We start from the raw sequence: 17683 nt of genomic DNA, 5'->3' as shown, positions 1-17683 counted from the left end.
AGTGATGTTGGAGTTCTACTTCAAATTGGTATCAATATGAAGGCCCCAAATACTTGACTGATTTTGTTTTTTTGATTAAGCTACAGTCACAATTGAGGATGTCACTACATTTCCTTTCATGCCATTTTATGGTTATATCGTGGTCTAGCTTATTGTTTTATCGGTAACAATTTTAAGTGCATTATTTCTAAACCATTTATTTAGTTTTAACATGTCACGACTAATCCGATTTTCTAGATCCTCGAGGGTCATTTCAGTGTATAGTAATACCGTGTTCATCGAAGGATATCATTTTGCCAAAAAATAGCAGGTATATTGTTTTCTATTATTCAGATAGGATCTGAACCAGTCATTAGTAATTCCTATAATGCCGTATTTGGACATTTTCAGTAGCAATAGGTCATGATGAACACAGTCGAACGCCTTTGTTTTATCGAGAAAAACGGCTGCTGTGTGCATTCCGTTATTTAATCCACTACAGACCGTTTTATGAAACTCCAATAGCGATTTTTCCGTTCCGAGGGAATGACCCTTCCTCCGCATGACATCGGCTAACTCAATTTCATTTGAAGATTCCTGGTGTTTGAGACTAGAATCAGGCTCTTTTAACTAGCCACGGAGTGCCGCCGTTATCTCCTGGACTAAGGCGAATAATAATCGTTCCGATCCTGGTTCTACACAAGACGGTTTTTCTACTTTACAGATTCATCATTCCCGATGATCGTTAAATCGTGAACCACATCGAAATTGGGAAGGGGGATGACCCAGAAAACGAAAGTTTTTGAAAAAAAAAAACAAGGAAAAAAAAACTTAATTTTCAGCGATGCTGAGAAGAGACGTGTTGTCAATATGCTCATCGACAGCAATATCCAAGACGCATTCCGAAATAACTCAGCCTAGTGGCTTTGAGCTTCGCAACCATATACCTTGGGAAAGAGTGTCCCAGGTTCGATTCCCGTCGAGAACTTGATGATCTTCCTCAGGCATAGCCAAGTTATCCGAACTTGGGCGGGGGCAGGAGGGGTTTTTCGCCAGTTTATCTGGCGTTTTTCATCCCGCAAGCAGGCAAACTGGCCCGTGAACGTACGCTTCTACAGGCAAGAATATATCCCCCCCCCCAGCGGCAGACTGGGCGACAGGTCGGTTAAGAGTGGTACTAACAAGAAGTCGCATCTAAGTAACACGCGGACCCTGCATAGGAACAGGAATAACGCTTAGTGAAAGACGTGAAAGAAGATTCCGAAATAACTCACAGACATCAAAAGCATTTACACACTTACTGCAGTATTTTTCATCCGAGTTGTCTCCACAGTCATCCACAGCGTTGCACGTGCTCGTATTTGCAATGAATCTTTTGTTATCACATCGGAACGAAGCTGGAGTAGAAGAGAAAGCTGAAAAAAATATCGAAGGTTATTCAATTCAAATTTTCTATCAACATCAACTACGATGTTATCATTTAAAAACTCAATAAAATACGGATGCAATATCGCTGAAATATGAATGAAAACATGAATGGGAAAATGCATGAAAGAAAATAAAGTTTTCAATCCTGAAAAACAACACTGAGTTTCCTTTTAAAAAATAAAGGCCACAACGAAAATCTTGACCACCACTAATAAAAAATATCTTCAAATTCCTACGCAACATGTGACGCGCGCGTTTTATCACAAAAATATGAAACGGTACGTGAAAATCCCCACGTTACTACTTACATTTGCAGTTGTTTTGGTCGCTGTAGTCATTGCAGTTGTAGCTTCCATCGCAGACTCTCCTTCTGTCGATGCACTGTCCATTGTCACACCGAAAGATTTCCAAGCTGGGCTCGCAGCCTAAAGAAACGACAAAACATATTTAAGCTGACGAAGGCAGGATACAAAGTACTGTACTTTCACTGTGATGTCCTTGGGTACACTCAATATTATAAGACGTCGAGAGAGCAGAGAAATACACGGAAAATCGAGGACATTATTAGAAAGTAAGGTTTTATTTTATAAATAAATTGCATGTTGTTAATTAACTTATAATAATATGCTGAACTACAAAGCAGGAAATTATGACCAGCTGAGGAGTATACTGAGTTCAATGAATGGGATCGGTTGCTGGATGGAAAGGAAATTGACAGTGTATGGGAAGCATTTCAACAATACTTAAATGAAGCGATATCAGAATGTGTCCTGAGAGTTCGAAGAATAAATAGAGTAGGAGTCAAATGGATGTGTAATCTTATTAAGCAAGAGATTGGTAAGATGTGCAGAGAATACCATTTACATAAGGATGACGTTCGTTATGAACGTCATAAGCAGCAGGCTAGAATAGTCACAACTGTTGTACGGAAAGCAAAGTCTGAGCATGAAACAAAACTGGCTTTGCTTGCTACAGACAACCCAGAAGAATTCTGTCGATATGCTGCAAGTAAAAGAAAGAATGAATATAAAATAATAACTCTTATAAATCCAGATGGCGTGAGGGTTACAGATGCCGAAGAGGCTGTTCAGTAAATGAGTTAAAACACCTCAAACACCTGCGTTTCTTCACTAGATGAAGAAACGCAGGTGTTTGAGGCCGAGGTATTAGAGCTGTTGCGCAAATTGAATAAGAATTCAGCAATAGGGACTGATGAAATATCATCACGTGTGCTAAAAGAGTGTTCAGCTGAACTGGCAATTCCTTTGATCAGGGTGTTTAATATGAGTCTCAGAACAGGGAAGATTCCTCAGGAATAGAAGGAATATATGGTAATTCCATTGCACAAGGGTGGTGCAAAGACTGATGTATCCAACGATAGACCAATTAGTATCTTAGGAGTGGTGGTGAAAGTTTTGGAAAAAATGGTCAGGGCCAGCATTCAGAAATGGGTTGACAGTGAATCTCTACTTTGCAATGAGCAACATGGGTTTACTAAGGGAAGGTCATGATTTAGCAAGTTGCTCATATTCAATAACAATATTACCATTGAACTAGGCAAGGAGTATGGATATATCATAATACGTTTGGATTTTTCTAAGGCTTTTGACAGAATACAGCGTGGTAGACTGTTGCATAAATTTGAGAAAATGGGTTTCGGTTATACATTATTAGCGTGGATAAGAGGATGGCTGACACAGATATTAAAAAGTGGTATAGGGGGGATATGAGTTCACAAGATTTAAGGTAACAAGTAATCTACTACTACACTCATTACATATACATATATATATATATATATATATATATATATATATATATATATATATATATATATATATATATATATATATACATACAGTATATATGTAATGAGTTTACACTGTATGTTTTTGAGAATTAGAAATATAACATTTTAATTGCATATGTGTAAATACTGTGATATAATCACACGTTTAAAAACTTTGAAAAAAAATAGTAAACTACAACATGTAATATTATATAACTAGTGTAACTCAGAACTATATAATTGTAAATTATTACTGTGATTGTTATTTAAAAAAATAGCAAAAAAAAACAATGTTATCACCATTATAATTGAAATATCATTATATGTAGCACATAGTGCGGAACATTGTAAAATAATATACTGAATAGATGATCATTGTATGTATGTAAATATTTGAGAGATTAATAAAACAAAAAAAAATTATTATTATTAAGAGAGACCTCCAGAGAATCAGAGACTCATCGAGTTATTCCACATACTACACACACACCAGTTATCATACTTATTCTTGAATACACTAATTGTATTCATATCAATTCCAATCCCGCACCACCCTGTCAGAGAAAAATCTACCCATCACACCCTTCTTGACGGACATCATTCACAGCTTCTGAAGATGCCCTATCGTCCTTTCCCCACCCTCCATAAATCGAAGAATCCTATCAATTGAAATCCTGTGTGATCCTTTCAGAAGTTTGTAAGTCTCAATCATATCACCCCTCTTTCTCCTGTTTGCTAGTGTCTGCAGTCTACACATTCTAAATCTGTCTTCTTAATCAGTATTCCACAATCCTGATATCATTTCAACATTATCCTCTGTACTCTCTCCAATATATCACAATCACAACGGAATCCAGGAGACCGGAACTGTGCAAAATAATCCAAGTGAGGTCTTATCAAGGCTTTGTAAACAGGCAAAATAACATCCTTATCTTTACATGTGAACGTTCATTTCAGGATTGCAATTATCTTATTTTCTCAGTTCTAGTCATTCAATTCTTCGTTAAAATATGTATGTTAACTGAGATAATGATCATTCTTTTAATCTTTTTTTAATCTTGGATGAGATTAAATTTTTAATCTTGGATGAGATTAAATTTTTAATCTTAGATGAGATTAAATTTTTAATCTTGGATGAGATGTAATTTCTCAGCTTTCATTCTCGAAGCTTATCTGAGAATGACACCAGTTGGTTATTATTTATTGTTTTTTTTTGCTGTGTTGGGAAACGACGAAATCTATAATTGAGAAATTCGCGCGCCCGCCCGCGCGCAGCACAGCCAGCAAGGACACACACACACACACACACACACACACACACACACACACACACACACACACACACACACACACACACACACACACACACACACACACACACACACACACACACAATAACTTGGAACGTATTGATGTTTCGCTGAACTGGAAGCCTGAGCGAATATATTGTGTTTCATTGAGTTTGTATGGTATTTTGGGTGCGTGTTTCTTGTTCGTAGTATGTCCTTGGAGCTCTTTTCAGGCTATTGTAGTTTGTAAGGTTTCTGTATTCAAAAGGTAAGTTTTTTATCATGTCTGGGATGTAGAAGTTTCGCGTGGCCTTTCCGTAGTGATTATTGTATTTACTGTATATGTGATATAATTAGTAGTCTGAGGTCTTGTTATACGGTATGTATTTCTAACTGTCCTGTAGTTGGCATCGAAATAATGTTTTAGCAAATCTGCATAGTGATATAAATGTTTTGCTGTCAGTATTTTGTGTTCTCACATTGCAATGTATATAAGGTCGTTATTTTCTCTTTCTTCGCAAAAGGTCAGTGTTATCATTTTGCATTGTAGCGATATTAATCTATTTAATTTGTAGGGTGCACATAAAGCATACGTTGTTATAGCGTATCATAGTATATTTTGGCATAATGCTTTGTATATTAGTGTTTTTAGGCGTATATGGGTACTATGTCTTTTAACCTGTAGAGTTTGCCACTTGTTGTTCGGAGTTTGTTGTGTAGATGGTTTATGTGGCTATTCCAGTTCATATCTGCATCGAAGTAAATTCCAAGGTATCGTATTGTTTCAACCTGAGTGATTGTAGTGGTTTTGTTGTTCTGTGTGTTTTTTATGCTGGAGATGGATGTTGGATGGTTATATATTTATTATCAACTGGTCGAGTCAGTGGATTTCTGAATAGCATTAATTTTGTCTTTTCTGAGTTTAGGTGTATGAAGTTTTTCGTGAGCCAGTCTAAGATCAGATTTATATCATATCGCATATTTGTTTGGGCTATGCTTGCGTTAATATGGATGGATATTATAGCTGTATCATCTGCGTATTAGAATATCTTACCTTTGTGAGGTAGCTGATTAATATCGTGCTTGTAAATGTTGTATAGATTTGGGGAGAATACAGCTCCTGTGGCACTCCACAGGTTAATTGTAGCTCTCTGCTTCAATTATATAACACGGAAGCATATAACACGTATCGGTTTAACCCGATACGTGTTATATGCTTTCTATTTTGTAGGTAGTTTGTAAACTACCAGTATAGAGGCCCATCTATTCCAACATACTTAATGCTTTTCTAACAAGGTATGATGTGTGAGTGTATCGAATGCGTTAGTTAGATCAATAAAGGCTTCCATGGCAATTTTGTTTTTGTCTAAGACAGTATTAATTACGTCTGTAAAGTCTTCCAAGAGAGATGTTGTACTCTTATTTTTCTGAAAACCATGTTGTAGTTTGGGGAAAATATGAAACGGGATAGTACGATCTGCTCCATAATTTGATTGATAATTGGTAATGTTGCTATGTATCTGTAATTGCTGATTAAATTTCTTTTTCCATGTTTGTATATGGATGTGATTATGGCGGTATTTAGCATACTTTGTATCTGTCCTGTTTTAAATATTTTATTTATTAATTTTAGTAGGATAGGACCTAAGTTATTTGCATGTTGCTTGATATCCTTAAGTCTTATGCCATCAATTCCTGGGTCTTCGTTTGATTTGATTTGATGTATTACAGAGAGAAGTTATTCTTTATGGTTGGGAATCATAATGTCTGTTTTCATTGAGGTCCAAGTGGAGGATCACGTTTTGTGATTGGAGGAATATTTCTCTGCAGTTCTTGGATGGAGTCTGCAAACTATTGGTTAACGTCATTTGCTAGTTGTTGGATAGGTTTTGCGTCTTTCTTGAAGCTGTGTTTTATGGTTTCGGAGGTGGTGATTTTGGAAGCAAAATCTAGCATCTCGTTGATCAGATGACAGGTGTGTTTCATGTTGTTCTGTGGAGTGGTTAGTTTGTCTCTGTAGTAGCTTCTTTATGCTTTTCTGATTTGTGTTGTAAGGCGATTCCTTGTTATCTTATATTCGGTTTTTAAAACTGTGTTATTTGAATATCGCTTTAATTCTTTCCATAAAGCGTACTTTCTATGTATTTCTAGGATTACGTTTTGTGTTATCCAAGGATTCTGGGTTGTTTTTGAACGAATTCTGACTTTCTTTGCAGCTTTCATGTTGTTCTGTGGAGTGGTTAGTTTGTCTCTGTAGTAGCTTCTTTTTGCATTTCTGATTTGTGTTGTAAGGAGATTCCTTGTTATCTTATATTCGGTTTTTAAAACTGTGTTATTTGAATATCGCTTTAATTCTTTCCATAAAGCGTACTTTCTATGTATTTCTAGGATTAAGTTTTGTGTTATCCAAGGATTCTGGGTTGTTTTTGAACGAATTCTGATTTTCTTTGCAGCTTTCTACTATATTTCCTCCAGTGTGAGTTTAATGTTGTTGTATAAGATATCTGCTGAATCTGACGCCAGGTGTTCCCAGTCTGTTTTTCTTATTTAGTGGTTGACTATTTCTTCGTCTAGTATTTTTGTCTGTTGCTTTTCTTCTGGGGGGCCTTTCGTAGATATTGTCTTTGTGTGCAGGTTTAGAGCCGTGAAGTAATGATCTGCTACATTACATTTTATGACTGATGCAGTGTAACTGTTTATTGGTGCTCAGACGTTTATATGGTCTAGGAAACAGTGATAGTATTTCCGAATATCTATTCTCTAGTACATGATGTTATTGTTGGTATTAAGTTATACATTGATAGCGTATCTAGGTATTTTACGGTGATTTTATGGTTTTCGTTTGTAATATTTATGTTTATGTTGCCGATTATCATTAGGTATTCGGTTGAGCATATTTCTTGGTGTGAAAGCCAGCAATTGAGTTCTTGCAAGAATTTTATCAATGTTTAGTTTGGTTGCCAGTAAATAGCATTTAGTATTATGGGGTGAGGTCTATTTGTGGCATTAGTGATTTCGAGACAAAGGATTTCAGCATACTCAAATTGATAGGCAGTTTCATTTGCTATTAATTTATGTTCCACATATATTAATATTTCATCCCTACTTTTTGTTTGGCGGCATGATCTATGTTGTTGGAAGCCTGACATTTGGAAAGCAGTTGCTTCGTCATTAGTAATGGATATTTCTGTTAGGACCAATATATCCATAATACCTGTGTAATTCCTCAGATAAGCCTGTAATAATAATAATCAATGTTTTCGGATGCTTCTGATGTTAATATGCAAAGATTGAGAGTCCTCTCCGTTTGTACTCTGTCTTGTTTCCATGCATCAAGCGAGTAGAAAGTAGAACTGCTGACGTATTCTGGTGTAGTTACATTCATCTAATGGTTCACATTCATTTTTCTTGTGTTGGGTCTTCTTTTTGAACTAAATTGGAGTTTTTTGTTTCACTCTTGCAACCTATCTATGTCTTCCGAGTTTTTAATTTGTTTAGACTTTGAAGTTTGTGACTTTTTCAAGAGTATCTTGCCGTCTTTGATTCACAAATATTTATATATTTTTTGTTTTTGCTTTTCTTACTTGGTACAACAGATTCTAATGATTGAAAGGTGCTAAATACTCAGATAGAAAGAGTGATGTATTGGCTTGCATTAGGTTTAAGCCCTTGACAACTGGTTTTTTCAGTCTGCTGGCTTTTATGAGATTATCTCTTGTGGCCTTGCTTGTCAGACGAAATATGACTGGTGCGGCTCATGGGAAGCCTTGTTTTTTATTCATCCTTGATATCTTATTTATGGTCTAAATATTATTATGTTGTATGGGGATGTCATTTGCATGGCCTAACTTTAAAACTACGTCTCTGAGATTTTCTGTGCATTCAGTTTCTGAAAGACCGTTTATGACAAGGTCTTCCTTATGTTGTTGTTGATTTAAAAGTTCATATTGTAGCTTTAGGGAATTAAATTCTTGACGGAGTTCGGATGTGTCTTTTATCAATTTGTGTTGCCTGTGTCTTTTACCGTTTCGGATGAGTCTTTTACCGTTTGTAGGACTTCTTCGACGGTTGAATTATTAAATTTAACAAACGCTTCATATTCTCTAAGTATTTTTGTTATTTATTTATTCTGTTTATCAAATAGTTCTTGGACAAGATCTACTAAGCTGGCTTTTATATACTTTAAACCTTTTTCTAGTAATAAATTGACAGAATTCAAATTATAAGCCTCACCGTTATTTTTTTTTCTGTTCAGTTCATCATCCCATTCTGCCTCTGGCGTAGTGAGTGGTGACCAGTGGTATATCTTGCCAAATTTATGTAGGGATGCTGCATATACAAAATAAAATTTAAAAAAAATATTTTTTCCTAATCAGTAACCAATTTATTAATAAATAAATTTACATATTAAAAAACTGCTTTGTTAAAAATATTTCACCCTCACCACGAACAAACACCAATAATAAAATTTTCGTATCTCACAGAAATAACGAGTGCAAGCATATGATACACTGCCCAAAGAGCAGTGTCAAGCGTAAACGAATATCGGCGAGCCTACGTGAAACTGGCGCGATAATTCCCACACTGCGTTAGATCGCAGTGTATTTGTTTTGTGTAACGATAATTGAAAAAATATAATTCTTTTCATATTTTCAACAGTGACACTCATCATAATTCAGTCTTGTATCTATAATAAATAAATAATTATATTATATTTTAACAAAATAAAATAAGATTTGCAAAAAATATTTCATGCTTTCGTATCTCACAGAAATAATGCGTGCAAACATACTATACACTGCCCAAAGAGTCAGATCCAGTAGTTACATGCAATCACAAGTGCAAACGAATATCGGCGTTAGATCGCAGTGTATTTGTTTCATAATCTAAAGTGTTAATCGAACAATTCGAAATATTAACTATTCAATCCATGTTTCAACATAATCAATGTTGAAACAATACATGTCTCAACATTTCAATCAATGATGAAACATGTATTGCATTTATGTATGTTGTAAGCAGTTATTATTTATAGACACACACAAAATTTATTTTTTCATTTTTTTCTTGGGGGTGCTGAAGTGTCGCATTGCTTATGTACAGGCCGCCACTGGTGGCAACGTTTATTTGTTCTCTCTGCAGTCTAGGCACTTCCATTCCTCTCGTTTGGCATTGGGTTTGCGTTGCCATGTTGTTTCTGAAAATCCGGAACATGTAAAGTGAAGATTCCTAAGGGATTTCCTGCAGGTTACATGATTTCTGTCGGATGATAAATCCTTCAGGCACCTGTTGCACTTCATGACTCACCTTTCTTCTCTCGGAGAACTGTAAGGATGGCGACGTCCTTTGTTCTACGCTCGTTAGTGACCATGGTGAACTCTGTTCAATTTTCGGCACACTCAGATTTTGGATTCCACTTGGCTGATTTTGATGATTTATATATCACTGTCTTCAACGTGATAAGTAGAGTTACTTTACAACACTTTTAAATTAAAAAAAGGAGAATAAAACCGTTTTAAAACTATAAAACACGGGACCAGCGATACAACCATGCAGCCCTTCGTATGACTACACAGCACCCTCTCATAATAATAATAATAATAACAACAACATTTACACTGCTTGATAAGAAGTTTACGGAACCCCATCATGAGCAGGTGCATTGACCCGTGTAACGAGTCACATCTTTGTAGCCATTATAAATCAAAGGGGTCAAACAGAAGAGATTCCTCTATACACCAGAAATTTCAAAATTTGCATATCCTACAATTTCTCATGCTTCAGTTATAACAGTTCAACACAAGAAATTAATGTTCATCAGTTGATCATTTTGAATTATTTCATTGGATGCATTCTTGCTAGAATGCATCCACTGCAGTCTCCTGCTGACCATGAACTGATGAACCCCGAATTTCGGGTTCATAAGTTCATGGTCTGTGGGAGTCAAGAAATTGCAGGATATGCAAATTTTGAATTTCAGGTAGATTATTATTCTACTCTTCAGTTTTACCACTTCAGGGATATAATACTCCCAAATCAGTGCAAAGGTGCCCTTTGAAATGACTGCAAAAAGGAAAATGATGAAGTTTGAAAGATGCATTGCGATAACATATCACCTAGCAGGCCGATTGTTTGGCAAATGGTTGTGAAATTGGGCCATCACAGGTTAACAATCAATGATAGTGTACTGAGATGGAAGCAAGTGCTACCCGCAGTGGATGACCCACTGCGGGATGACCCACAGATGGCAGATTTTATATATTATCCTTCGTAGCATTGTATGCTACGAAGGATAATATATAAAATCTGCCATCTTTCAGCAGACACCTTGAACTAGAAGTTCTGGCCATCGACTTGAACACGAATCAACATTCAGATCAGTGGTTCTAAAAACGGATTTCCGTGGTAGGACAGCGATATGCATGCTCCACATTACGCAAACCACCATGCGGCGTCATCTTCAGTGGTTCAAACAGCATGTACACTGGAAGTGGAAGATTGAAAAGATGTGTTGGGGAGCAACGAATCACACAACACCTTCTACCAAGCAGATGGATGAGTGTGGGTGTGCCGGATGCTCCTGTGAACACCTCTTCCCAAAGTGTGTAAAGCTGAGAATGGAAATTCGGAGGTGGTATTTTTATGGTATGGTCCTATTTTTCCTGGATTGAAAAACTGAATGAATCTCTGTTTGTGGTGCCACGAACACTGAACTCCGAGAGCTGTCTGAACATTTTGGACAATGCAATGCGTCCTACTTTGTGGTGTTTCTACAAAACTGACCATTTACTTTTTCAAAAAGACAAGACAAGAATATTTCAGCAAGACAAGACTTATCATAAGGCTGCTGCTGCTGCTGAAACTGCATGGTTTGTGGACATGAACGCTAACAAAATTGACTGGCCTCCACAGAGCCTTGAATCTCAACCCTGCTGGAATCTGTGGGATGAAATGGAGTGTTCGGTGAGGTGAAGGAATGTCCTTATCACAACAGTCCAGGACCCATCAAGCTAACTGAAAGAATGGTCGAAAATTCCCATTTTTCGCTATTGCTCTCGGACGCTTCTGGAATGCTGCAGTCATCGCAGTGAAAGAAGGTCCTACATCTTAGTAAGGTGGGAGTCATAGCTGTTTGTTCTTCACACTATGCTGTCCATTGATTTATTTCCAAGCAGATTATGGTGTCAAGAATTTTTATTTTAATTTCTTAATTTGAGGATCGTATACTGTGCGGTTTTCTAAAAATTAATACCCACTATGCACCAATAATTGTGCAGATACTTTAGCAATTTACAATTGATACAAGCAGGCAGTGGTGGCCGGTGAATATTTTAAGTGGGATTGCTTCACATACAAAATAAGAAAAAATAATTTATTTTTTCCTAATCAGCAACCAATTTATTAATAAATAAATTTACATATCACAAAAATTGCTTTATTAAAAATATTCACCCTCACTACAAACACACACCAATAATAAAACTTTTGTACTCAGATATAATGCGCAAAAGCATCCAATATATCTGTAGCGACACTGCTCAACGAGCAGTGTTGGTTTTGCCATTCCGACACTTTCGCATCCTGTATTTGTTTTGTGTAATGATCACTGTGAAATTATAATTCTTTTTACATTTTCAACAGTGACATTCTTCATAATTCAGCATAAATTCCTTGTATTTATAATAAATAAATAATTATATGTTATTTTAACAGCATAAAATAAGATTTATCAAAAATATTTCACCCTCACGATGAACCCACACCAATAATAAAAGTTTTGTATCTCACAGAAATAATGCTCGCCAGCCTACAATTTATCTGTTGCGACACTACTCAATGAGCAGTATCAGAATCAATTGTTATGTGCAATGACAATTGCATACGAATTTTGACGAGGATTGCCAGAACTGATTGAACGTGATAATTCTGATACTGTGTTAGATTTCAGTGCATTGGTTTCGTAATCTAAAGCGTTAATTGAACAATTCCGATTATTAACTATTCAATCAATGTCGAAACATAAGCTATAAACTACAACTTGTAGTATTGAATTTATATAATGTTGTAAGCATTGTTATAATTTATAAACACAAACTTTAATTTTTTCGTTTTTTCCTTGGGATGTTGCAGTGCCGTAGTGCTTATGTAAAGCCGCCACTGCACGCAGTGAACCCTAATATCGCGTTTGTCCACCTTTAGTTTTTATCACCTCCTGCACCCTTTGTGGGAAGCTTTCCACCAAAGTGCGGCAGATAGGTGGAATTTGTCTCCATTCCTCCATCAAAGCAGCACTGAGTTCAGACACAGAGCAATGACGTGCTGTGCTGGAATGTCAGCACAATTCACGAGTTTGGAATTTTTCTGGGAACATTTGTGTGTGTGTGACGTCGTTGTTTGTTTGTTCGCGTATGGAATTATGGGTGATGGCTGGAGATAAGGATTCGTGTCGTGATTGGTGGGGCATTTTGAACAAGACCAAATCAAGTTAAGATAAGGAATCGCATGGTGGATATGTCTTGGTATCAGATGTAGATAAGTGACGTAATTTGTTAGTTGTAAATAAGTGACATTATTGTTTTGAATGGAAAAGGAAGATATATTAGGGGAGAAGGATTCGTGGCATGATTGGTGGGACACTATGAATAAAATAGGAATAGGGTGAATGGGGGAAGTGACGTCCGTGTAGTGGATGTGTGATGTTATGAGTTGTAGATAAGTAAATGGTTATCAAATGGCATCATTGGTGATGGTAATGATAAGATAAAGTTTGGAATGTTTGGAATTTCGTTGGGGGGGTCCCATTCTGTCAGGGACATCATGTGGTGCTTTTGTTTCACGTACAGCATTGTGGGTGATTTTAGAGATAAGGAATCGTGACGTTATGTGTTTGGAAATTTCGGGAGAACATATGTCACTGTGATATCACATGGTGTTTTGGATTGCCTATGGAATTGGGCAATGTTTTTACATAAGATATCCTGGAATTTTCCCATGGTGACAAACGTCCATCATTGTCTATAGATGGCAGTACTTATTTTCAAATATAAGTTGGGTTTTATATATTTTTCCTGTTAAAACAATGGGAATTCTTAGAGTAAAGTTCTTAGAATTCTTAGAGATGGTGGGAGTGTTATGAAAAAAAAAACTATTCAGTATTAGAATTGTGCATACCCAAACATATGAGCAGCAGTTATTGTAATTATAAAAATCACTTGTTATGTTTAGGTTTAAAAAAAAAAAAAAGATAAACTTACATTTTTTTCCTGAATGGGACAACATGGAACTATCGAGATTTTCTGAATATTCCAAATTGATCATAAACATATCAATTCACAGCACAAATCACACAAACACAAGATCTGAAATGCACTTGTCTCTTTCATTCATTATAGGTTACTGGAGCATTTGTTTTTCCTTTATTCATCGCTATGTTTTTCTTTTGACACACTTCTGGAGTTTCTTTCTTTACAGAAAACTTTTGTAAGTAGTCAAGAAATTATAATGATAATTTAAATATACTTACAGTCTTTCCAGAATTAATCTTCTTAATGTGAATAGATATTCCAAAATTATTTGAATTAAAGCATATATCCACACCACAGCACAACACACACACACACACAAGCTTGAAAGAACGAAATTTCTGTAAATAACCTGAAAAGCTATTTGACACATTGGGATCATAATATGCTTTTATTCCCACAGAGGTGAGTGTAAGCTCAAACTGCCTTTCCTGAATAATAACCGCCCCGACAGTAATTTCTCATCTCTCAATGCGGAGTTTTTTTTTATATTGTTCTTTTTTTTTCAAATGATTGGTTGTTTTTCTATTTTACTTTTAAAATTCAGTTAACTACATATTATAACCAGAATAAATGAGTAAAATAAATAAATAAATGTGTGTGCGAATTTATTTACCCAATTGTAGATATTTCATGTGTTATCGGAACTTGACTCATTTCCTATTGAAATTATCCATTCGTGTGACATCCTCTGATTAGGTTTTCAATTCTCCATTAGCGTTTTCTTATTGCCACCACAAATAAATAAATAGTTATTTCTTATTATTTCAAATGAATATTAGCTCTGTAATATTAAAACACTACAACACACAATTTTTTTTAAACCAGTACATATAATTCTAATCAGCATAACTGAGCAAAAAAAAAAAAAAATAAATAAATAACTGATTTTCCTTCTCTGACTATTAATTATTCCATTGAATCCACGTGTTCTTAATTTATTTCTGTAACTGAAATTTATTTTTATTTATATATGTTTAGCATTTCCAAGTTAAGTAATCGATATTGAGACAAACAAAGTTCCGAACTCTCCGTTAGCGTTTTCGTTTAGAATTTTTTTTACCAAAAATTTTTTAGCACAACAAATAAATAGTTATTTCTTATTATTTCAAATGAATATTAGCTCAGTAGTATTCTGTACTTTGTAATTAGTTTAATTTCCATGTTACCAATTTCCAATCATTTAAAACTTTAGACTATATGATATGTTTACATGAGCATACAATGTATACTTCCTTTTGATTTTTGTACGGTGTGTTCTTTTGACGAAAAAACAATCATTCTATTAGAGATTATCAGTGCGAGATTTGCGTATGTGAAGGAAATGTTCCAGATAACTCAACTAAGGTCAATAGGTAAAATTAGACAATTTTTAATTACCAAATGCTAACAATTGCACTTTAATTCCAAACAATGATAAAATATAATAATCTGTTGGAGACATCTACAGATATTGTCACTATTGAATTCATTTGTACTTTATTCATTTCCATCCAAAGACACAATTACATTATTAGCCAGCACATCTGTCTTTTGTTTTTCTACAACAAACTTTTTTTTTATTTACGTTTTGAAGAGTTTGGGAAACATAATGAGCTTAACTATCCACTGTCTCTCTGTTAAATAACAAATTCTAACAGTCGTATTTTAAGTATGATTGTTTTTTTCTAGCCTGGTGGAGGTATATACATATACAGTAACAAATTATCACTTTTCAGGTGAAATCTTCTCCACTAAATTCTAGTTATTAATTTAATACCCGATTCCTTTTGCTTCCAACAGTTGACACAGTTTCTTGAAATAGTTGATGGCTTGCATGAACAAATAAGACTTTTAATTCAGTGAGTGGATTTTCAAAAAAAAAAGTCTCTGGTTAGTTTGTGACATAAAATTTCACAAGAAAAAAATGATCTTTCTTAAATTTGTATAACATATCAATGACACCCAATTTGTTCATTTTAATTTACATATTTTATTTGAGTGAAATATTATTTACAAATGTATTTACTGAATCTAACATACAGAAACTAAATAAAGTGAAAAATACAATCTTATTTCTTTGTTCTTAATCTGCTTATTGCTAATTTAATGCTGTTGTTCAAAGGTTCTTCCCATGGTTGCAGAATTGCCAACTTGTGGTTTTCGACAATGTGACTTTCATGTGAAAATTTCTTCGTTTGTGATCGTTGGGAATTTTTTACTGTAGTAAAATTAAGTGTCACATTTTTTTTTTTGAAACCAATACATGTATTTTTGAGCATTATTAAAAGCACAGAAAAGTTCTCTATGTTTTCAAAATCATTTAAAAGTACACGCTATGTTTTCACATTTTGGGCATCCAATTTCATTTAAATCAAGAATACTTCTTTCTATTAAACTTGTATTCAAATATTTGATATTTGCATGTTGGTTCTATCATCCAATTTCTTAGTATGTCCAGATATAGTGAACCAATTTCCCACTTCAGCTGATGGTTATATTTTATTAACCAAGAATTCTGTTTTTAACTCTTTCAGGTAATTCATCTCAACTATGAGGTGATTTTGTAAATGCATAACTTAAAATAACTCCATCCGAAATACAAATTTCTTTACGAAATAAATTTGAAATCTTATTCAAAAGAAATTGAACATGAATTATTCCAATGATAACTGAAAATTCTTATTTTTCGCCCACTGTCGATATTTCATATTCGTTTTCCTTCATTCTTCTTAAATTACTTCATATAGTAGCACAAATAAATAGTTATTTATTATTATTATTTCACTGATTATTAGCTCTGATCTTATATTTTATTTTAAATTTCTGATAAAACATTCTAAACAATTAGAACTTTTCACAAAGAAACTTTCAAAGAATTTTGTGCCTCACCCATTATTTTTACATTATCAAACACAAAACACCACAACACAATACAGCAGCTGCAGTGGATGAACAATTTCCTGAAGTCCAAAGTCACTTGATGCTATGGATTTTTCTTATTGTACTCTTTACCCTTACCATGCCCTACCCTGACTGTTCCTTCACAAATGAACCTTTTGCACAGATGACTCAACTACGTGTTTTCGCATGCTACTTGATATAATGTTGGTGTGTTTTTATCTTACTTTGTGTAGGGAAAGGTAAAATTTGTAGAGTAAAATCTGGAGAGTAAAAACCTTTTTTCTACACCAAATTTTAAAAGTTTAAGTCACATTTTTGGGTTAAATTATCTGCTGTCTCTCTGTAAAACCACCAAATTCTAACAGTTTGGATTTTCGAATTACCCTTAACCCTGACCTTGGCTTCGAAAATGAAAATTTCACACAGATTTCATGGACATATTTCTACATACTGTTGGATATGATATTGATGTAAGATTAACTTACTTTGTGATATCATTGGGCAAATATTATCTCTGTGGCTTGAAGGGTATTCTATATTATTTGTCTTTATTATGTTTAGGTATTTTATCCTCAAACAGCATTTTTGATGTTAGACCATGTGACTATCACCTGTCACTCATATGTCTGAAATTGTTGGAATGGGAAAAAAATAGCATTAGGTGATGGAAGTGAGAAGGTAGTCAAGTGAGTGACAGGGGTCTTCCCTGCAATGCTCCCCCCACACACCCCCATCCCTAAACCCCCTCATTTCCTCTTCTTCCACCCTCTCCTTCAGAAGATGTCTGCTCAGCCTAGTGGAGATGAGCGAGCTCATGATTTGTGGATATCTCTTAGTGATGTCACTTCCAACTGATACTGATAACGCTGGAGGAAAAAAAAACGTGTTTTTTTTTTTTGGAAAATGTTAAGAGTGAGAATTAAATATTGTAAAATATTTTTTGGTAATTACATTTTTTTTCGAATTTTTCTCTGTGAATATACTTGTAAATAGTATTTTAGCAAAATAAAATA

At 34.8% G+C, this 17683-nt stretch overlaps 1 protein-coding gene across 1 annotated transcript in view; it reads right to left on the bottom strand.

The window, feature by feature from the left end:
• The window catches only part of LOC150102082 (uncharacterized protein CG3556-like), a 73553-nt gene that overhangs the window by 43907 nt on the left and 11963 nt on the right, over positions 1–17683 (bottom strand). The window contains exons 2-4 of the mRNA XM_090400709.1: positions 8719–8814; positions 1716–1832; positions 1281–1394 (exon numbers count right to left, since the gene is read on the bottom strand). Of these exons, the coding sequence (XP_090256835.1) occupies positions 1281–1394; positions 1716–1832; positions 8719–8814 (327 nt within the window). The remainder of the gene's footprint in view (positions 1–1280; positions 1395–1715; positions 1833–8718; positions 8815–17683) is intronic.

The sequence above is a fragment of the Typopeltis vanoorti genome, chromosome 11, assembly GCF_054136105.1.
Source record: "Typopeltis vanoorti isolate ZY-2024b chromosome 11, IOZ_Tvanoo_1.0, whole genome shotgun sequence".
In the NCBI taxonomy this organism is placed as follows: domain Eukaryota; kingdom Metazoa; phylum Arthropoda; class Arachnida; order Uropygi; family Thelyphonidae; genus Typopeltis; species Typopeltis vanoorti.
The sequence above is the reverse complement of the archived record's forward strand: the minus strand, read 5'-3'. Positions and strand labels throughout refer to the sequence as shown.